The 23,282-nt window shown below is 43.9% G+C and overlaps 1 protein-coding gene across 1 annotated transcript in view; it reads right to left on the reverse strand.

Annotated features, from left to right (window-relative positions):
- Positions 1–23,282, reverse strand: part of VTA1 (vesicle trafficking 1) — a 307,826-nt gene that overhangs the window by 161,647 nt on the left and 122,897 nt on the right. Inside the window, exon 4 of the mRNA XM_069235133.1 lies at positions 5,735–5,810. Coding sequence (XP_069091234.1) covers positions 5,735–5,810 — 76 coding nt within the window. The remainder of the gene's footprint in view (positions 1–5,734; positions 5,811–23,282) is intronic.

The raw sequence follows: 23,282 nt of genomic DNA on the forward strand, positions 1-23,282 counted from the left end.
TGAAACCGGTTTAGGATTTGACCTCAGAGTCAGCATTGGATTCCCATTCAGCTGCATCAGAATGGTGAAGGAGGAACCAACACAGGTCCTGGAGCCATAGGGGGAATCTGCACCTGTGTTCCAGGGGTTCAGGCGACACCAAGGAGGGATCCACTGGTGGCCCCGGTGGATTCTTGAAGCCCAAAGGCATTCCAAAGGGTGCCGGAAGAGTGTCAAATATAGGCAGAATGACTTCATTTAATGTGTCGACTTCCTACTGGATCAACTGCAGAACCAGCTTCCCAATTTGTGACTGGGGATGAGACTAAGTAGCCCCTTAACATCCTTGCAACTTTTCTTTTGATAAAAAGTGGAGGGATGACGATGAGTCCTGCTTTGCTTTCTTATGTTTCCACATGAAGTTTAATCTACCGGAGGTCTCTGATTGCGAAGAAGCAGGATTAAGGGAGTGGCCTCAAGAGTGGAAGCAGGATTCTGCCTTCAACTTGTAGCAGGTGTGTGACTTATTCCTGTGTTCCACGACGTTCAGCTTCATTTCATGGTTGAATACATAAAGATGCGCTCCTCGCACGGCTTGGAATTGTGCCCTAAGCTCAAAAATACACCTTGTGTGAGTCTGAAACTGACATCTGTTTACTGCAGTCACTGCATGGCTTGAAACCATTAATCTTAGGTGGGGTACAGGGTTAAATGATATAATAGCTTGTGTTTTCTGAGAGGTGTCAAGAAACCAACAAAAATGGCAGCACAGCACCAAATCTGAATTGAAAAGGTCATGAAACAAAGGAAATGACGTCGGCATACAAGGGTTGGCTTCCCATGCTGCTCTGCTCCCTCCGTCACTTTCAGGCTGAACAAAACCAATGAGAAACCACACAGCGCCACCTAGGGGCGCACAGGAGTTCTCCCCTGAAAAAGCTTTCGTATCCATTTTGCGAGTATTCTCTAAATCTGAAGAATCTGCAGTATACATCACAAACATGTTTATATTTGTATTATGTTTTTTTATTTCTGTTGTAATAAAGAGCCATGGGCGGGGTTCTTCTATGATTTCAGCACACTTCAGTGGTCTGTTGCGACAGGCTGTTTTCCTTCATTCTTGGTTCCTAACAAATGACTTCTAAATTCCAGAGTGTGCTGGAGAGTGACTGCGTATAGATTAGCTTGTGCACATACATTTAGGAATGATGCAAACCATACATAGGATTATTTGTGATTCTGCTTATTGACATTATGGGAGGAAATGATCCATGGCCTTTTGGAATTGCGAGCACTGCTCAAACAAAAATATTGTTGACAAAGTTGCTACTTATGAGGCTTTGGCAGCATGTTCACATGTTAAGCTTAACTAATGGTCAGTGTAAGTAAACCGATCTAGCCACAGCGCGGGAAGCCTCCAAGGCATCAGAACTGAAAGTAAATAGCAGCACTCTGCTATCATTCATAATTAAGTGAGCTAACACTACAATAATTAACAAAAGGTAATTCATACGATTCATGTTTTGAAAATTGTCATATTAAGATCAGATCAAAAACTTTGTACGTTCATGTGTTTGTCCATCCTTTTTACAGGGATCAACGTCCATGAGTTAATGTGTTCTTCACAATATCACTATCTGCTAAGGAACAACAGCTGCTGTGCCATTCGTTTGGCAATTATATTTAGCCACTGTTGTTTTGAAGTTTCATTGACTCTGATCAAGACCTCCTTTTCATCAGGTTACAGTCTTGTTGGGGGCACCAGAAACCACCATAAAAGGTGGCCGCATAGAAAAATCACTCTTGCAGCCAGGGCAAAGAATCTATAGCAAGCTTCTCCAAAAATGCACACCAGCTTCAATAATTGGCAGAAGATGATGCCCCATTAAATGCTGGAGCCAGTTGTGGGCCTGACTGGCAGGCTCCTGCACAAGCGCCAGAAAAAGGAAGACCCACTTCTGTGTCATGCACCAGTGCCAGAAGTCTGTGGAGAAAAGGTGGCCTGGTGCGTGGGGCTCCGCTAAACCCAGGCGATGGGCTGAAACTTGTTGAGGCCGAAAGAGAGGAAACAAGCATTGACAAAACCAATAGGCCTTGCTTAGGCAAGAGTTAATGACTTTGCACTATTTTTTAGACATGTTGTACAACAGTGCGGCTGTTGTGCAGCATGACTAAAAGTTAAGAAAAAAGTGCAAGGACTACATAGACAAACAGATCAGAGACAGTCGACTGAAGGGGCTAAGATCAGAGACTGCAGCAATAGATCAGAGAGGGGAATATGTGGTGGTAAGTATCAGGGTCTGCAAGGGCAGGGCAGGGATATGTGACCGCCAGGATAAAGACATACGTATTGGCTGTCGAGGCGGGAGTAGAGGTAAAGATCAGAGAAATACAATATTGACAGAGACAGAGGACAGCAGAGATGCCACAAAGATGAAAGCCAAGTGACTGTAGGCACAAACATTTGAGGTGGCAGATTGAAGACCGAGAGACAGGACATAGCAGACACAATTATCAGAAAGAGAAACGGCTGCAGAGACATATGACAGCTGGTACCTGGATCAGAGACAGACAGCGGAGACAGGCACAGATCAGAGGCAAGAGACAGCAGACATAATAAACAGATGCAAAAGACCGCAGAGACACAGATAAAGAAACATGCAAGAGACAACGCTCAAAGGAACAACTCTGCAGACATGAGAAACTCAGATGCTTGTGCAGTCTTTTCTGTAATACTGATAGTGCTGGTGCACATGTAGCGCCTGTGCTATCATGAGAGTGCATTCCATCATTTGCATGGGGGTGTGGCCCCATGCAAATGAGGGATTCCCTTTGCCTTTGTGCCTATGCCGTATTATGGATATGGACGCAGAGGTAAACATGGCTTTAGGAAGCACACTGAAAGTGCACCACAAAAGGGTGTTACGCTTTCATTGTGCTTCCTAAAGGTAACCTGCTGGAGTGGAGAAAGGGGGTCCCGTGACCCACCCAGACATCCTCTTGCAGAAGGGTGGGGTCACTCACTGCACACACCAGCACGTGAATTTCTAATGCCTCGACAGTGTATGTGGGTGTCACCTACACTGTGGAACATGGAATAGCTTTGAAGCAGCTGCGCTGTATTTCACTTGAATGCGCTGCCACCAGGGCAGCGCAAGTTCGCGGCTGTCCTGCGAGCAGCACATTCACCAAAATAGGGCACACTTTCCCTGTTTGTGCCCGGCACACCTGTTTTAAGGGGCGCTGTGAGGCAAACAGGGAGCGCCTTATGGTAATACGGGCCTTGGTAGTTACTGGGAGTGACACACATTGCATCACTTGTAATTATTATCCCTGCGCAAACAACTGTTTGCACCGGGGTTGTAATTTAATGTGGCACTCATAATAAATGTCTAGGTCTCTTGATAAATTGTACAGCTTTGTTTCTCTCACATCCAACAAAGCTGAAAATCGATCACAGAATTCTGACTGACTCACAACTGAAAGACAGTCAATACAGATAATACTTCATAATAATATAAGATCATCCCACAGAAAAAGAGGTTTTTCAATATTAGATAGAGATGCTTTTTCTGACAAATCTAATCTGGAACAAACTCATGTCTGCATGGGAACACGTTTTAAGGGATTTTTTCATCCCTTATATTCATGTATCTTCCTTCTTTAGCAACAACAGAGATATTTGCCTCGTTTACAGACCTTGTAGGATATTAAGTTTGAACAACTGGGGTCACACCTACACGAAAGGCCATGTGATTTTATATAGGATGGAACATAAATATCTCTCCCTACTAAAAAACGATAAAATGTTTTCACCGCACTAAACCTAATTTCGATATTTTGGTTGGTCCAACCTTCAGGCACCACTGAATCGTCAAAACTCATTCAAGGGCTCAAGCTATTTCATCCCTTCTCCTCCTCTCCTCAAGAACATATTTCATTAGACCTTAAAGAGCATCTTGGCCCTAAAAATATACCAATTTCTGGGTGTGCATGTCTTATCTGTCATGGGCAATGTCGAATAGAACAAAACATTTATGCTCCGTTGATTAATTTTAGCCGGCGGTTGCAGGTAGGACCCACCACCACGCATTTTTGGGGACTGGCACTTATTTTTGCTTCCTATTCATTCACCCAGAGGAAGAGACATGATGCAGACTCTCTAAAAAAGTTACTGTCGTCAACAATCATGAACTTGCAAATGTCAGAATTGTTTCTTAACAATGGTTTACAACAGGAAAGAATTCTACAGCTGACATGTTCAACACGGTCGGCCTGAAAAATAATCTGGAAAATTGAATGCCTGGTTTTCCCCTTTAGGAATAGGTATGCACAATGATGGAAAAAAACACTTGATATTACAAAATGGAAAGCGCTAAGTCAAGGGTGGGTTACGATGGAAGGATGTGCAATAAAATTCAACTTGGATAATTGAAGGCATCAATGGCAAACTTAAAATAACTCAGAGGCATCTTTTACAATATGCAAAGATCACTAGTGTAACTCACAAAATATGGAATGATTTTCCTAAAATTCTTCCAACGAAGCGATCCTTGCTCTACGGGAGCAGGGGAAGAATTGTTTCATCCTTAACCAACCATTAAGTGACAGTCGCCCTCTAAAGATGCTTACAAAAAGAGATACATAGTAGAAAGATTTGGCAACGGAGTTGACTGGTTTGGAGTAGCACATTACACTCTTGTAAAAATAAAAAAAGTGTAGGAAAAGTAGCTTTAAAATATCACAATGTACTTATTTTGATAAAACTATCAAGTCACAATGCACTACACAAAAAGGAATGGGTGAAAAAGTGTCTGACAGATGATGCAGATGTAGTTTCCCAAGATTATCTTAACTCTACTTACTCCTAAAACCATGGATTATTTACAATCTATTTTCAAGTGGTTCACATCCCTCGGTATTACCATATTGGTAAATTAAGTAATTGACATTTTAATTTTATAAAAATAAAAAACTTCAGTGACATCAAAAAGACTACTACGGCTGGAAAGGCTGTCCATTTGATTCGGTGGGCCTACATAAAGATGGGAGTTCATTGAACACCTGAAATGTGATGAGGGGCCACATCTGCCACTGGTCCCTGGAGTGAATATTTGCACTTTTTGTATCTCCCTTACAGACTAGTGCCTCTAAGGTTGAAATGTATGTCACTGATAGAAACATTATGATACGCTCACTTGGAAAGTATAATAGTTCAGAATTCAAGACCAGTATCACATTTAACTCCAAATGGAGGAGGGAGCCGGTTGAAAAATGACACACTGTTGTCTCTTATTACACTAAAAGTTGTGATTACGGACAAAGGTGCACCAAAAGTCTATACCATGTTAAGGAATCAATTATTTATTGGGCCGAATCAAGGGGATGTCAAATGGAAAAAGCCTGCGAGTTAATCTCAGTTTGTGGTGTTAGAATGAATGCAATGAGTACAAAACAAAATAATTTTGTGTTGGTGGCATATTTCACAACAGAGCCCAACAATGAAAGGTCAACATGAGCTAGCATGTCTGTAACCATTAAGATGTTCACATCAAAACATTGTTCCGTAACTTTACATGAATCTTAAATTGAGGCGAAGGAAAAATGAATACTCAGGTTTACATTATTTCTGGGAACCCCATCTCAAATAGTTTTCTTAGGGTTTCAGAATGAGAGGCTGCCAGTGAATGTCTTTCTAATCGAAAGGGCAAGAAGAGAAGCAGGACAAAACATAAGATATCTACAAAAAGCTTACTTCTTCAGTGAGAGCTCCAAACACTGCCAGAGTATCAAGCAGCAGGCTTGCTGTATAGAAGGACTTTACCATATTCCTGCAAAAATCAAAATAGCATTTTTAGTTTAAGATAATTCCTGGTAAACACCAGAAATAGCTACTAGAGAGCTTAAAGTGTGGTCCTTAATGAAAGTCTTCTGAAACACATTCTTGATACAGTGGTAGATAATTAACTATTAATGATGATTGGTTTCACTGTCCACCTCTTGATATTTTCAGGCATACTTGAGCTTAATTTGAGCTCACCTTATCGTGCAGCTCCAAAACATTACAACACCCAACTTGCTTACTGTACATTGGTGATTATGCAAAAAAGGTCCAATAAGAGAAGGACTTCAGAAATATGTCACATAATCTTGCAGCATTAAACCTTATAGTTCGGGACGCCTATCTTTGTACCATAATTTTAAATCTCACGGGGCTTATATAGGCACCACCCCAGTAAGGTAAGATTTGCACATCTTAATTTAAAGAAGAAATGACAGGTCACATGCAAAATTAGCACAAACTGAACTGTTCAAATAATCTTAAAACTGAGAACTGAGATCCACACACATCAACACTGAGATTGTTCGTAACACTTCCCTCATTACTCTCAAATCGCGCCTTTACAGACTGCCCTTAATTACAAACAAACATGGTCTGGCTGCTCATTGGTGGATATATTCATTTCTATCATGACACACTAATATAACACAGTCACCAAAATATACTCTCCAACAGCCTACACAAATATAGCTTTCCCTCCCAGAGACCAAAAGGTGACAAACCCAGTGGTAACTAACAATCACTGTACTTACCATGGTCCCGCTATAAACGGAAAGCCAAAACCAAGTATTGCTAAATTGTGAATGCATAGACACCTAGATGAAAGCAGTCTGGGTGCAGCAGATGTCATAAAATATTAAAAGATGACAGTTCCACTACATGGTTGACCGGTACAGCAAAGAGTGAGAGAAGCACTGGTGTTGGGGATTGCAGGCCGCAACATCTGAAAAGAGCCATGGATGCCAGGAAAAAACAGCTTGTGGGGCATATACTCCTTTGCCCGTGACAAATAGCACACTTAAAGTGTGGGTCTCAGTAGCATGACGATATGGGCTGACCACCTTTCCTTCACGATTAACATCCATACATAACAACCCAGCGTTCTCTCTGGCCACCCACGGGAAGCACTAACCGACAGAGGGAAAGAACTGGCAACACAGAGTTTCTTATTTGACGAGGGTGTGCTCAATACATTTGACCAAATCAAGGGGGTCTTACCATTCCATAAGCAATGAAAATGCAGTATTCCCAAATGAGACACTTGGTGCTGCAGGGCACGGTTAAACTCAATGCCCCTTAACAGCTGACCAATTTTGAAAAATGGGTCATGTCTACAGCTCTTAGAGATATACAAATTGCGGCCTGCGGGTGGTGGGGGCACCTTCAAGCGCCATTTATGGATCGCTTGATACTCTGCTTCTTAACATGAGCATTTTCCTTTTCCCGACGCCAAACACAAGAGCTGCAATTACTACAGACACTTCATAGATTTATCCTTTGCAGAATTGGCTGTTACTTAATCTGCACTAATCCCCGTCCTTGATCTACCTTGTACTACTGTGTGGCTCAGGGCCCAAACTACCTATATTCTTATATTGCCTTACTCAAGCTGCACCAAGCGCTCTGCTCATTCTTGTATAATTCAGATTTGGAGACATAACCTGCGCTGCACACACTGGCATCTCTCTTGTGCATTGTGAGAGACCTTTTACAAACTATGCAGGCATAATTTCATGCTTTACATCTGCTCATACACACAGTGCATATAGATTTAACTTGGGGGGGGGGGTGAGTTGTAGGAAAGTACCATCTTTTTGGCATGGTTACCCACACTTTTTGCCTGCTGTCAGTGTGTTTTGACTGTTTTCATTGAGATCCTGCTAACCAGGACCCCAGTGATTGTGCTCTCTCCCTCTAAATTTGGTTGCTTAGAACTTTGCACACCTCACAATTGGCATACTGGTGCCATCATTTAAGTCCCTTGTATATGGTACTTAGGTATACAAAACATTGGGGCACCAGTGGTTTCCCATGGGCTGCATCATGTATGTCTTGTGCCAATTATGGGAGGCCATTGAAAATGTGTGCCATTGCAGGCTGCGTTAAAAGGTGCATGCACTCTTTTACTACAGGCCATTGCACCAGGTCACTGTAAGTCACCCTTATGGTAGGCCTTCCTAGCCCAGAGGGCAGGGTGCAGGTATCTGTGTGTGAAGGCACCCCTGCATGAGCAGAGGTGCCCCTTCGACCTCCAGCTCCATTACCTTGGACTTCGTAAGTGCGGGGAAGCCATTTTACCCATGTACTTGACACCTGTGTCCAGCAACATGATCGTAACTTGGAAACTGGGCATGTTTGGTATCAAATATGTCGGAATCATGCACCAATACTGTTGCCCGTATTGCTTGTATGATTCCATGCACTCTGGAGGCTCCTTAGAGGACCCCCAGCATTGCTCCTACTAGTCGTCTGGGGTTTTCTGGGCAGCCCGCTCTGCTGCCACCCCTCAGACAGGTTTCTGCCCTCCTGCTGCTTGACCAGCTCAAGCAGAGGAAGGCAGAATAAAGGATTTCCTGTGGGAGAGGGAGGTGACACCCTCTCCCTTGGAAATAGGTATTACATGGCTTGGGAGGGGAAGCCTCCCCAAGCTACCAGTATGCTTTGAAGGGGACATCTGGTGCCCTCCTTGCATAAACTGGTTTGCACCAGTCCAGGGACCCTCAGTCCCTGCTCTGGCGCAAAACTGACAATGGAAAGGGTAGTGACCACTCCCCTGTCCATCAGTACCCCAGGGGTGGTGCCCAGAGCTCCTCCAGGTGGCCATGTGATTCTACCATCTTGAATCCAAGGTGGGCAGAGGCTCCTGGGAGCATCTGAGTGGCCAGGTCAGGCAGGTGACATCACAGCCCACTCCTGATTGGCAGTTACCCTGCTAAGTGACCAATTCCCCTACCTGGGCTATTTAGGGTCTCCATCTTGGGTGGGTCCTCAGATTCGACGTGCAAGATTTCAGCAGGACTCCTCTGCATTGTTTACTTCATGTTCTGGGCACTGGGATTGCAACTGGACCCTCCAGGAACCGACAATCTACAACTACATGAACTACTTCGTTCTGCAACATTGTTTCTCCGGCTCCTTCCAGTAACTGCAACATTTCCCCGCTGTACATCCTTTGAGGGTGGGGAGTCTACAGCCTGCACAAGTAGCAACAAGGAATCTCCCTTGGAGGGAAGATCCTATATCCGCAGGCACCTACTGCAACGATGACCGGCTGCGTGTATATTCTCTCCTACGGAGCTGCGTGGATCCTGCATCACAGGTGGTGGTCTGGAGTGGTCCCCTTGGTCCTCTCTACCAGCTGTCCAACTTGGGAGACGGTAAGCCCTTACCGCTCCCTGCAGGACAGTACCCCTACCCCTGTGCACTGCGACTCGTGCAGCTACCAAGGTTTGTTTGTTCCACCTCCAAGGGATCTTCAGGCTCTGTGTAGCCCGGCCCCCAGCATACCTTCCAGCAAAGCACAGTCTCCCGCCTGCTGCTCTAGCGACATGGGACTCCTCTTCAGGTGTGCTGAGTGGGCCTCACTGTGGCTCCTGTGGCTGCTGCCAGTGGGTTGCCTGTGGGGCTGCCTCCTCTTGTGACTCTCCCAGCTGCTGAGGGTCACCCCGGACTCCTCTCCTTAGGTCGAGACCCCTGGACCTTGCTGGTCTCCTTCCCCCTTGCAAAATCTCCTTCTCCGACTCTTGCATTTGCCAAGGCTTGTTTGGTGGTTCTCCAGCACCACTGACCGACTGCATAACGACCGCCGGCAAGGGACATCACCTGCATCACTCCTGGAACTCCTCGTCTGCTACTGTGCTGCACTGCTGACTTTCTTCGTCCACCGTCGACCTGGTCCTGCATCCACAGAAGGTTGGGTACTGGCTCCTGCCACAACCGGACACTCCATGACAAACTGTACTTGGTCACCTTCCTTTGCAGGTCCTCTTCTGTCAGGGTCCACCTTTGGATTTTTCCAGTCTTGTACAATCTTTTTCCAAAGTCCTCCTGTTGGTTTGGGGAAAAAACAGGTACTTACCTCTGCTCTCCCGGTCACTGGGGGTCACTCTGGTACTCTACTGTTGGGGTTCCTAGTTCTTCCAGCTCCCCTCTACTGATTCCACTTCCTTTTTGGTATATGGTTTGGCCATACCCTAGGGCCCTCACTATTTGCTATTGCTTTTACCAATGCCTATTGTTCTCTATGCTATTTACTGATTGCTTATGTGTACATAATAGTGTGTTTACTTACCTCCAGTTGGGGAATTGCCTATACAGTATTTTAGTATTTGTGTTACCATAGTAAAGTACCTTTATTTTTGTAACACTACGTGGTTCTTTCATGTGTGTCAGTGTTGTGTGACTATAGAGTTATTGCATAAGCTTTGCATGTCTCCTAGATAAGTCTTGGCTGCCATCCACAGCTACTTCTAGAGAGCCCTAGACACTACCTACACTTCACTAATAGGAGATACCTGGTATGAGGTGATAACACCATAGGTGCCCACCACACACCAGACCAGCTTCCTACATGAGTGGTCACCAAACCTTTCACTTTCTGTCTACAGTGTCACCCGAGGTTTGCTTACTGCAATTATCGTTGATCTGTCTCGTTTTGCGATACCATCTGAAGCTCATAATTATCAAAATGACTGATTCTGACAGAGATTATAAAAATATCAAAGCCACAAAAGATTAAAGAACAAGTTACTTACCTTTGGTAATTCCTTATCTGGTAGGGACAATATCTAGCTGCAGATTCCTTACCTTAGAATTTCCGCCAGGTGTCAGCCTGGATCTGGAGATTTTTCTCAAGTAGTAGCCCTGCAAGCCATTACGTGGCATTAATCGGCGCTGCATCTGTCATCGGCCACGCCGGAAAGGACATCACAGGTCCTATATAAGTGGCACCATGGCGCTGATGTCAGTTTCTTTTCACAACTTTCTACACCAGAAGTGCAAAGCCATGAAGATCACTGACCACTGGTGTGTCAAAACTATGACCCTGAAAGGGAAGTCCCTGTCCCTAGAAATCAGTTCGCAGAGAGGGGAGGTTAGGTGGGGCGGTAAGGTGTTCGGAGCCACAAGGATTACTTGGGGCCGGCGTTCATGACCTTCTTGAGAACTCTGTGCAAAAGTTGTATGGGAGGAGAGGCTCACAGGAGGCCTGAACTCCACTCGAGATGAAAAGCATCACAGAGCGAGTGCCGCATTGGAAACTACAAGATGTTGAACCATATGGTATGTGCCTTGCTGTGCCTGCCATTTTCAGAGGTGCAGTGCCTCAAGATAAAGGGTCCACAACCCCACCGCGCCCTGCTTGCTGCAGTACCACATGGTGGTGGTGTTGTCCGTGAACACCTGCACTAGTATTCCCCGGATGGAGGGTACAAAGGCTTTCAATACTAGTCTGATCGTTTGGAACTCCAACAGGTTGATGTAGAGTCCAGATTCCACCGGAGACCACATGCCTCTGATCTCTGCCTCTCCAAGGTGGCGCCTCCATCCCAGGCGTGGCCCAACTGTCACTACTGTCAGATGTGGGTGAGAAAGGGGGAGGGATCTGCCTCTGACCTAGTCGCCGTTCGTTAGCCAACACAGCAGATCTTGCACAGTTCCCTCTGTGATCTGGACCATGTGAGAGAGATTCCCGAGGCTGCACCCACTGCAGAGCCCGCATATGCCATTTGGCAAGTGCCACCAGCAGGATGCAGGAGGCCATGAGGCCCAGCAGCTTTAGAGTCAGTCTCACCGAAATCCAGGATGGAGGCTAAAGCATCGGTATCATAGCCTGAATGTCCTGGACTCGCTGCTCGAGAGGATAAGCCTGAAACTGCACTGTGTCCAGAACAGCTTTGATGAAAGTGAGCTTCTGAGTGATAGACACATGTGACCTCAGCATGTTTATAGTGAATCCCAATGAATGCAGGCGGTCTGCCGTAGTCTGGCTAGGGGCGTAGACAACTTTGGGCGAGCTCGTTTTCAAAAGCCAGTCGTCTAGATAGGGGAACGCTGAAACCCCTGATCTGCACATATGATCTATCGCCATCACCTTGGTGAACACCCAAGAGGCGCTAGTAAGGCAAAGGGAAGCACTGTGAACTGAAAGTGCTCATGGCCCACCGTGAACCACAAGTAACTTCTGTGGGTAGGTAGGATGGGAATGTGGAAGTAAGAGTCTTGCAAGTCCAATGCTACCATCCAGCCTCTTGGGTCTAGGGCAGATAGGACCTGAGCCAGACTAAGCATTTTGAACTTCTTCTTGAGGAAGAGATTGATGGATCGGAGGTCTAGGATTTTTTTTTGGGCACCAGAAAGTAGCAGGAATAACAACCACAACCTACTTTTGGCACAGGGACCCTTTTTATGGCTGCCTTGGCCAAGAGAGCTATAACCTTGCTGAGAACAGCAAAGTGATCCTCCGATCACGATCATAGGATGGTGGCATGGATGAAGGAGTAGTCTTGAAGGGGAGGGAGTAGTCTTGAAGGAGAGGGAGTAGCCCCTTTGAACTTTCTGCAAAACCCACCTGTCTGACGTGATGGACTGCAGGAAGAGCAGTTAATGAGGAATACTGCTTCCAGCTGGTCCCTGGTGGGGAATTGTCAGACTAGGAAGGTTTGGAGGCATCTGCAGGGAGGGTGGATTGAGGTTGGGGGGGCAATTTGGGGGAGGGATGGGAGGCACTGGACTGGTTCGTCCGCTGGCTCCCTGATTGACGAGGACAATGGATCCCCCGTCCCCATCCATGCAGAGGCTGGGCAGCTTGAGCGGCACGGTGGCTGGAAGGGAACGAACGTAGTGGGAAGCAAAAAGCAGACTGAGGTGGATGAGGGGCCGCCGTGAGACCCAAGGACCTGGCCGTAGCTTTTGAATCCTTGAAGAGCTCGAGCACAGAGTCTGCTTTGTCTCCAAAGAGACGGTTGCCATCAAAGGGCATTTCTAGAAGATTGGCTTGGACATCCCCCAAAAAGCTAGACGTTGTCAACCAGACATGGCGCCTCAGAGCCACTGTCGATGCAACCGCTCTGCCAAGTGAGTCAGTCACGTCCAGTCCACATCTGATTGTGAACTTTGCTGCCTCTCTCCGATCAGCAACAGCTTGAGAGAGTACAGCGCGGACCCTCCTCTGGGACCTGTGACAGCACTCGCGGAACTGTATCCAACAGCATGTGGGAGTAACACCCCAAAAGGCATTCAGTGTTCACGGACTGCAACACCAGGCAGGAGGAAGAAAACGTCTTCCCAAGTTGGTCTAGCCTCTTGAATTCCCTATCCAGGGGTGTGGAAGGAAAAGCGCCCCGGGATGTAGAGGCTTGGATAACCGAGCTCTCAGGGGGGGAATGTTGCAACAGGAACACTGGGTCAGTTGGAGCAGGTCGATGGCAGCAGGCAAAAGTCCTGTACACAGGAGCCCCTGTACTGGGTGTGTACCATGCACCCAGCAGGTCATCGGTAAGGGCTTTGTTGAAGGGCAATAGGGTTTAAGAGGATGAAGCCCCAGGCTGAAGCACCTCTGTCAGGAGGTTAGTCCTGACTGCCATCGAAGGCAGATCTAGGCCCCGGACCTCAGCCACTCTTCGCACCACCATGGAATAGGATACTCCATCCTCCATAGCCACGGAAGGGGGAGAAAACATGCCACTGTCAGAGGAAGTATCCAGCCCACTGGCTTCACCCAGGTCCATAGGCCAGTCCAAGGGGTCTTGTATCTGGTATTCTAAAGGGTCAACCGACCCCTCCCATTGCTCATTGTGCCCCAACACATAAGAATAAGGGTCATGATCCGACATAGGGGGCAAGGCTCCTGCTGAAGTCGGAGCCAGCGTTGCGCGAAGCTGGTCCAACTCTGTGTCGGGGTTGGCAATGATGAAGGGGTTGACGCCACCTGGGGGCACTGGCAACGTTGGGAGTGTCAACATCAGAACTGACATCTGGGAAGGTCGAGGTGGTACGACCGCCACTGGTTCAGATCCAAGGAAGGATCCATGGGTACCCCCTGGAGCTGAGGCCGAAGCTGCCGGCATGGAACCCAAGGGTGTCCCTTCGGACCCACAGTGCCTGAAGACTATGGGGTAGCTCTTTTGTGGATCAGTGCTAGGCTGGGGCAGAAAGAAAAGTACTGACGTCAGCACGCTGGGGTAGTGCCTATATAGGACCCACAACATCATATCCGGTTCGGTCAGGGTCGATGACGGACATGGAGCTAAGATACACCACCTAACAGAGCTCATGGGTACTGCTCGACAAAAATCTCAGGATCCAATCTGATGCCTGGGGGAAATTCTAAGGTAAGGAATTTGCAATTAGATGTCTCTATCAGATAAGCAGGACAAAAGCATCCTTAGCAGGATGCATCAATTCCTGAATCTCCTGTAAAATGTAAATAGGATAGCATCAGTAACATGGGCATTATCCTACAGCGGCTCAATTCACTGCATGACATTGCAACCCACAAAAGCTAATATGGAGAGCTCGTAGTCTGAAATGTTTGTTTTGAGACATTTTGTTAAAGCCATAGCCAACTGGTCAGAAGAAGCAGGAATGAGAACAGGGAAAATAGAAGCTACTCAAATCATGTTAACAAAAAAATCTGACTTCATGAAAGGAAAATTGGAATCTCTTGAAAGGAAAGCTACAGAGCTTGAGGAGAGAAACAGGAGAGGCAATGTAAGAATCTTTGGCCTTGCAGAAAATAGAGAAATTGAAGCTCAGTGTTGTGTTGCCTTTCTTTAATCTTGTCTGCCACAGAGTTCGAGTACCTCTTTCATGAACTATAACAGTGAGTGATCACACAGGATTCCCTTCAAAGGCTCTACAGCCCAATCATTTCGAAGACCAGTGATTTTTAGATAACTGCGCTACAAACACAAAGAACTCATTCTGGAATGAATGAGGAAAGTACAAGCCTTGGACTGGAAGGGCAAGACATTTTGGAATATTGCAAGACGTAGGCAACTAACAGTAATTCCAGAAAGATTCTTAGCTTTGTGACTTGATCTGAGATCCATGAACATTCTCTTCTTCGTTGCAGACCTGCAAAACTGAGAATTAGACATGATGCCAGATCAACAATATATGATGAACATAAGGACTTGGAATCCTTCTTAAAATTCCAAGGAGATTCATAAAGATCTCACTGATCATTTTCCTGCTTGTTAGACTCTGCCCTTTCCGCAGGGTCATCTCCTTTTTATCTTCAGACCTCCCATTTTGCTAACTTAATTTTTGCTGGCCTTAGCACTTTGCACACTTTACCACTGCTAACCAGTGCAAGGTGCCTGAACTCTCTCCTTCAAACATAGTAGAATTGGCTTATACCTAATTGGCATATTTAATTTACTTGTACCTCCCTAGTAAAGTGGCACTACCTGTGTTCAGGGCCTGTATATTAAAAGCTATTAATGGGTCTGCAGCACTGACTGTGCCACCTATTTTCTTAGCCCTGCAAACATGTCTCAGGCCTGCCATTCAGCCTGTGTGTGCAGTCTTATACTGCTGTGTCAACCCGGCAAAGTAAACTCTTTTGCCAGGCCATAACCTATCTTTTTTATACATTTAAGTCACCCTTAGTGTAGACCCTGGACAGCCTAGAGGGCAGGGTGCAATATATTTAGGACATGTACTTTTAAGTTTTACATGTCCTGGTAATGAAAAACAGTTACATTTGTTTTTCACTACTGCAAGGCCTGCGTCTCCCATAGGATAACACTGGGGTTCAATTTTACATTTAATAAGGTGTAATTCCCTAATGGGAGCAGATAAGCAGTTCATGTTTGGTGTCTTTGGAATTGTAAAGATAACTCCTAACATGGTGAAGTCGGATTTCAAATTACAATTTTGAAATGCCACTTACAGAAAGTTGGCATTTTCCAACCTTAGCCATTTGGTGCCTGTCTCTTGGTTACATGACTGTGTGTAGCTGACAGTTGGGCTTTGTGCATGCCTTTTAGACAGCCACACACAATGGGGAGCTTTCGTGCACCTGGTTGAGCCATCACTGGCAGGATGGGAGGGGGGAGCTGGGCCCAGCTCCACTTATACTTGAATAGGCTATGTCCTGCCCTCACACGAAGTGCTGCACAACTTCTGTAGTTTGTCTGAAGCCATGGCCAGGAAGGCAGGGCACCTGCGCACTTTATAACCATGTCTTTAGAAGCTTCTCCCCACTTCAAAGGTGCATCTGAGTGTAAATATTGCACCTTAAACACCAACTCTCTAGTTCGCGTCTGGCCCTGTAAGACTGCTGCCCTGCTCTGCTGAGCTGCTGCCTGCTGCGCTACTGCCTGGGTGAGAAGGATTGGGCTGCCATCTGAAGGCTCCAACAACCTCGGCCCCAGCTCCTGGGCTCTGCTATATGTTAGTCTACCCTGCCAAGTGGTGTCACCCCAGTCCTGGACCCTTAGAAGTGGGTCTAAGGTGATCTGCCAGCCTCTGTGGACCCAGTGAAACCAATGCATCTCCTCTGCCGTGCAGCACAATGCTGAGCAGAATCAATGCATCACAGCTGCTACATGGATTGGACCCATGGCAAAGACCAGCATCGCCTCCGTAGCCGGCAGCTTCTTCTGAACTGCCACTGGGCAATGCATTGTCGCCGCAGATCCTTACATCCACTGTCGACGGCAGCCTCAAAGACAATGCCAGACTTCACAACACAGCTCTTCCACACCAATGCATTGCCCTGATTGTGCTAATCATCATCGACTGTGGACTTCGCATTGCAAACCCTTGCCAGAGGGATCCTCGACGATGCAGGGCCTCACATCGCAGCCTCGCCTCGGAACCGACGCATCACTTTGGTTACTCAACACATCTTCTATGTGGATCCTCACAACACTCTGCAAACCAGGATTTAAGGTACTTTGTTCAGCAGGCTTAACTGGGTCCTTGTAGTTGGCCCTGCACTCCATCGTAGTCGGCGTGAACTTGTGGCTTGTCCCGGTTCTGTGCTACCAGATTTCCACAGTAGGCTTTTGTGTTTTCTGGTGCTATTTTCACTGACATTTTTAAAACCACATATCTTAGGTTCTACTGATATTTTTTTGTCATTTTGGTTTTCTTTTATTTGCTAACAAGGACTCTGTTTTTCCAACTAGGTGTGGGATCCTTTTGTGTGTGTTGTTTTTTCATTGCCTTCAAGTTAAACCTGACTGTACTGTGCCAAGCTACCAGAGGGTTAAGCAAAGGTCAATTTAGGGTAGGCTTGTGCCTCACCTTGAAAAGGATTGTGGCTGTTGCTTGACTAGGGCTCACACCTCATTCAACCAACAACCCAATTTCTTACATTGCTGATATGCTAAATTGACGGTGTTTCTTATCAATTACAATGCTGCTCTCATCAGTATAGTTTATATGCATGTTTCCAAAGTTTAAGTTTTACTATTAGAAAGGCTTTGGGAAGTGCCTTGCCAACATGTCTGACATAATTTAATATGTATATATGAATGCATGGTGTATTGCACCTGTATTTCATGTTTCCTTCTGCTTCTCTGGATTACCATTTTTATCCCACTACATATCTTACAAATGTCATTACCTGCTTTATAGATAGATGTATGTACTAATACCTAACAATGCGATTGTTTATTCATTGTAATGATCTTGCTAGAACTTAGTTCACTTGGATTGTGACATTTTATTTATATATATATATATATATATATATATATATATATATATATATTCACCTGCATGTTTTCTGCTTTTTTAATGTCGTTCCTGCTAGAGTGTAGAAACTACTACATAGGTATCATCTTCTTGGCCTTTGTAGCATTGAGCACAGGTTTTTTCAGGTGGTGAGTCGAGGACTACACTGCTTCTTTGGTTTCTTTAAAGAGGCGAGCAAAGACGCGGAGGGGTTTGGTTTTTGGAGCTACCCGTGTTTGGATTACATGGTCAATGCTACCTTTCTTTCTTCTTTCCCCCTTTCCTGTTGCTGTTCAGCTCTCATGCTTCTTCTCTGGCTCACACTTCGATGTTCAACAACATATTTTCGTAAAAAGAGTGAATTTAACATGGAAACACATTGTGGTTTATACTGCTAATTTTTATACTCAAATAACTGCATGTTTAGGTGCTGAACATATACAATTGAACTTTCTTCTTGATGGCTTTCACTATACTTAAAGTAATATCACTTAGCACTAAGGGCCTTAACCACCCGATTAAGCATTAAAAAGTACTAGATTGTTGTCATAAGCTAAAAGGGGGCATTATCTTCTTTCAGGAAAACCAGGGCGGGAGATACCGAAGCTCGCTGTAGCATACCTTCCTGAATCTACTCCACTGCCTGCTCTGGAGCACAAAACAAAAAGAGTGGGATTTTTACACTATTTTCAAGGAATGCCAAAAGTACGTGTGATGTTCTCTTCCAAGACATTAACATCAGGTGGTTCACAATAAAAAAAATAAAAAAGAATGAAGTTCTGCGCCACGTTATCAATATCTACACCCCTGCCACAGATGAACCCCTATTCTGGAATGAACTCAATAAGAAACTAATGGAGCTGCAAAATAACAGCAATGTTATTCTGGACAGTGAATTTAATCTTCCTTGTGGCAAAACCTTAGAAAGTCTATCATATTTCCTATAAAAAAACGAATAAATTCCTAATCCAAATGTGCAAAATGTGTGAGGATTACACCCTGGCTGACATATGCAGTTTACACAATTCAAAAAGTGGTGAGTTTATCTTTTACTCGCATCCCTAAAATGCAATGTTTAGAACAGACTACTTACTACTTAGCAATAACCTAATCGCTATCGCTTTTAACCCTACCATCGAACCAATTGTATTATCTGACCCTGCGTGCATCACTCTGGACAATGAACTATCTAAGCCCTGTCCCAAAAACAACATGTGGAGAATGAACAAAGCTGCTCTTGACAATCTGGATGTTAAAGATCAGATCCTTAAATCCATTATCAATTATTTTCAGGAAAACAAAACAACGGATTCTCCCTACAGAAATTATCTAGAGCGTGATAAAGTCCGCTATTAGAAGAATAATTCTAAGTGTAATAGTGAAGAAAATTAAAAATATAAATATGAGATTAAACTCACTAGAAGCACAGATTAAAATGCTTGAAATTAAAAGATCCTACTTCTTACACCAAAGAATCAATATTAAAATGAAACCATTCAAAGAGGCATTCAGTAAGATTTTGAGCAAGAGAGCAGTTGTCTGGTCTAATAAAGGAAAAGTAAAAAATCTACTGGAATACAATAAAGCAGGTAAATAATTAGCCCTACTATTAAAAGGCACAAAAAAGGTGGCCCATACTCAAGCCAGTAGAGACAAAAAAGGAGCCCTGATCTCAGATCCCAATAAGAAAATTAGATTCCTTCCATGCCTTCTAAGATAATCTATATAACCCACACAGGGATCGTAACAGTGTTTTATGTCAAAAGTATCTTGACAATTGAATCTGCCTAGTCTCTCGGACGACTTAAAAAAATAATTCAATAAAAAGACTAATAACAACGAAATACTAACAGCCATCAAATCTCAAGTGCACAAAGGCCCCTGGCATTGACGGGTTCCCAGCAACCTTTTATAACACTTATCAGGACATTTTACTACCTCATTTAGCTGATGTGTTTCAGAACTTTGAAACCTCAGGCAAACGTGTTGGAACACCTTCAGGAGCACACATTCTGGTGATTCCCTAGGATGACAAAGACCCTCTAGAACACAAACTATTGGCCAATTTAATTACTCAACACCGATTACAATATTTTTGCGAAAATAGTGGCTCTTCAATAGGAAAATATTCTCCACTGGCTCATCCACCCTGCCCAAACTGATTGTGTAAAAGGAAGACTTGCAGTAGATAATATATGAAAATTTAGCCAAGTCACAAGAAAAGCCAAACTGCTACTTTCTCTACCCATGGGCATTGCTTTGGATGCAGAGGAGGCCTAGGTCTCTTGGCAGTTCTTAAATGCCGTAATCCAGACATTTAATTTAGGTTTACTATTTATCTGTATGGCAATGTCCTAATACCCTACACCATCAGCATGCATCAAAGTAAATGACTAGCTACTGAAGAATTTTATCTCAAGCAAGGATCTAGACAAGGCTGCCCTTCATGCGCCTTATTGTTGTTTCGGTCTTCAGAACCCCTGCTCCATATTATTATAAGAATAACAGTATTATAAAACACATTCCTTCCCTCTTGGGGACCACAAAGTGGAGGCAAATGGGGACGATGTTTCAATATTCACCAGGGATGCTGACATGGCGGTCCTAAATATTCTTACAATTATTAGCCAATATGTAAATGTCTTGGGTTATTCCCAAAATAAAGAAAACACTGAAATTCCCCCTTAAATGTGCTATGCCTTTCACATACAGCCCATCAAGCCAACCTTAAATTGCAACCCTCTGGTCTAAAATATTTAAGTATTGAATTCAACTGTACTACTGATGAAACATGATCACATACTGAAGGTACTCTGCTGATCAAGATCAAAAAACTATTAGAGGATTGGTCACACAGGAAAATTACATGGTGGGGTGCAAGAGGTTCCTCAAATTATTTATTCTGGGTATGATCCCCATTAAACTTTCAGATTCTTTCCATAAATGCATTGATTTCAACATTTACTTGGAAAGTCAAGCTACCTAGAATTTGCCTATGAAAGTTACAAACTAATAAATTTAAAGGTGTTCTGGATTACAAACTACCCAACAGCTTCTCTGGCTAGACAAGCTATCTGGTAGCTGAATATGGGTTTCCTTTGCCGCCCCCCCCCCTTGGGTAGATATTGAGATTGAGCTAGTAAGACCTCTTTTCCCGTTAAGCACATTTATGCTAAAACAACTGAAAGTTCCTCACTCTTTCTTGAACATTAGGGATTTAAGTATACAGTAACAGCTGTTAAACCTTTGACAAATGTTTTTGAAATAAAATAAAATCTGACTTCACTTCAATCTGTTTTCATCCGGTTTAACCCCGATTCAAATTTAAACCCAATATTTTGCAAGGCTTAGGCTGCTCCTGGCATTTTTCTCATTAGAAATCTTGGCTAGAATAAAAAATTGCTTTCCTTTGCTATGTTAGCAGAAAACGTCATCTTCAGCCATTCAGATTTTATACTTTTGAAGATTCAAGTTGCTCTCCTGGAGATTAGACAGTCTTACCCTTCAAACTGGATTAATTTCTTATGCGTATTATAAGCTTCTAGAACACAAAGCACTACAAATAATAAATACATACATGAATTCAGTGCCAACTCCTCTTGATTAGCATGGACGAAATTAGGCCAGTACATGAAAAAAAAAAATAATCAAACCACCATAGTCCCTGATCCCTACAAGCAGTACCTCTTTATAACACACTGCTCCTTTTGAGTGCTTCTACTACATGCATAGTCTTTCTCCTCCTTTTGCCTTTTCTCTCTCTTTCCCCATTTGCTGCTCTGAACTTTCCCGTTTCTCAACCTTTTTTGCTCTCCTTATTATAAGTTCCTGAAAATGATCTCTTTTTTTCCATGTAGGAATATATCTTCTTTCTGTCATTGATGCTGATTTTACCTGCCCGCCACACCGCACAATACTATTTTCACATGATTTGTATAATCCTATACTTGGCATGTATCGGCTTTTGTTGGTCCCTTTGAAAAGGAGGGACAAAGAGGCAAGGCGATTATACACAAACATGGAAAGCATGGATTAGTATTTCAGACAGAAATTATTTTCTATTGGTACTACACACCAGAAAAAGCACACACAAGAGACCCCAACAAAATAGAACTCTGCTAGAGAAATCATGGGGCCACAGGCAAGACACTTTTCTACACTTGTTTTGACATCTGTTTTGACAGTGTCCGATGTTGACTAAATACTGGCAATCAGTTTTAGGTGACAAAGACCATTTTCGATCTATACAAATACCTAGATTCCCAGCCAATACAATTCTCAGTCTACCCAACAAATAAATGACTTTAGCCCTCTGCGTGGCTAAACAAGTTACTGTTGCCTTATAGGATAGAGAAACAATCCCGAACATCGCTCTTGGCTATACTGCCTGCGTTATGCTATAGTCTCTTGTTATAAAGCACATACACAACTGATTTACTGAACAGCTTATCTGAGAGTCACGAGAAAAAGCATTCAAAAGCTACTCTGAACACACAACCTTTTTGTTTTTACTTGATAAAGGTATCTGGGGCACAGTTTATTTTCCTCCTGTCGCTTCCAATGCTCTTTGCTAGTTTGACCAGTGATGGGTGGCTTTCTTTAGTAACATGAACCTTGTTGTTGAGAGCAATGGTATTGAAAACATTAGCTATGTCGTACAACCTCCTAATTTTACTTCTAAACTTGCTTTTATCCAGATCTTCTACCTGGTCCCCAACAATTATAATTTGAGGATTTGATACAAGAAAGAGCAAAACCAATATCTGATTCATTACTTGCAGAGAGTTAACTTTTCTAACATTGATAGACCTTGTTTCAACTTTACAGAGAATTAGTGTGCCCCAAAGACTTTAAAGTGCTTCCACTAGCAGATAAGAATTTAGGATCAGGATGATCAGGATCAGGATGAGCCTAAGGTAGGCTGTGGCATGGGTGGAGTATGACTGCTCTGCAAGACTGACAATATGCATAGTATATATTGGGCCTCGCCAGCTGATGAAGTGGTATAGCTGACTGAAGTTTGGATGTCAGTTATAGGGAATAGGGAGGATGGGTGAATACTAGTTACATTTGTCTACAAATGTATAATGTCAAATGCACTTAGAGAAAACCTTGTACAATTGCATTTTCTCGCTGGCCAATGGTTATAGAGGAGAGTATGTGTTAATGAAACTTCAATAAAAACTAAATATTTCATAAATGCAGAGACAAATCAGCAGAACACTAATGGCTAAAGTGCAATGTGAAATTGTGTTAACACTGTTAAAAAAAAAAAAAAAAAAGAAAATTCAAATATTTACAACCACATGGCTGGCTAGTTCCTTTACAGCTTTGATTCCTTTTTCTTACACAGTCTTATCATTAACTGTTTTTCCCAAACTTTGTGATTGAATATGTCACAACATGACACAAGCCAAATACCTCACACAATTAAAAAGGAATATGTTACTTACTCTGTAAGCATCTGTTTGTGGCATTTAGTGCTGTTGATTCACATGCTCTGTGAACACCTGCCATCTAGTGTTGGGTCCGGAGTTGTGCAAGTTGTTTTTCTTGGAAGAAGCCTTTCAAGTCACAAGGTTGAGTGACTCCCCCTCTTGGTTATATGAGGCACAGGAATCAACTTCATTGTTAGATTGTTTTCCCGCAGGCTGGTAAGAAAGGAGTGAAAAGTATGTGAGGGAAATGCAATGACCATGCTAAATGTAAAAGTAAAATGCAACTGACACAGGTATCCGGGATAAAGGAGGGTGCATCAGAATCTACAGCACTA

The sequence above is a fragment of the Pleurodeles waltl genome, chromosome 5 (assembly GCF_031143425.1).
Source record: "Pleurodeles waltl isolate 20211129_DDA chromosome 5, aPleWal1.hap1.20221129, whole genome shotgun sequence".
NCBI classification, from domain to species: Eukaryota; Metazoa; Chordata; class Amphibia; order Caudata; family Salamandridae; genus Pleurodeles; species Pleurodeles waltl.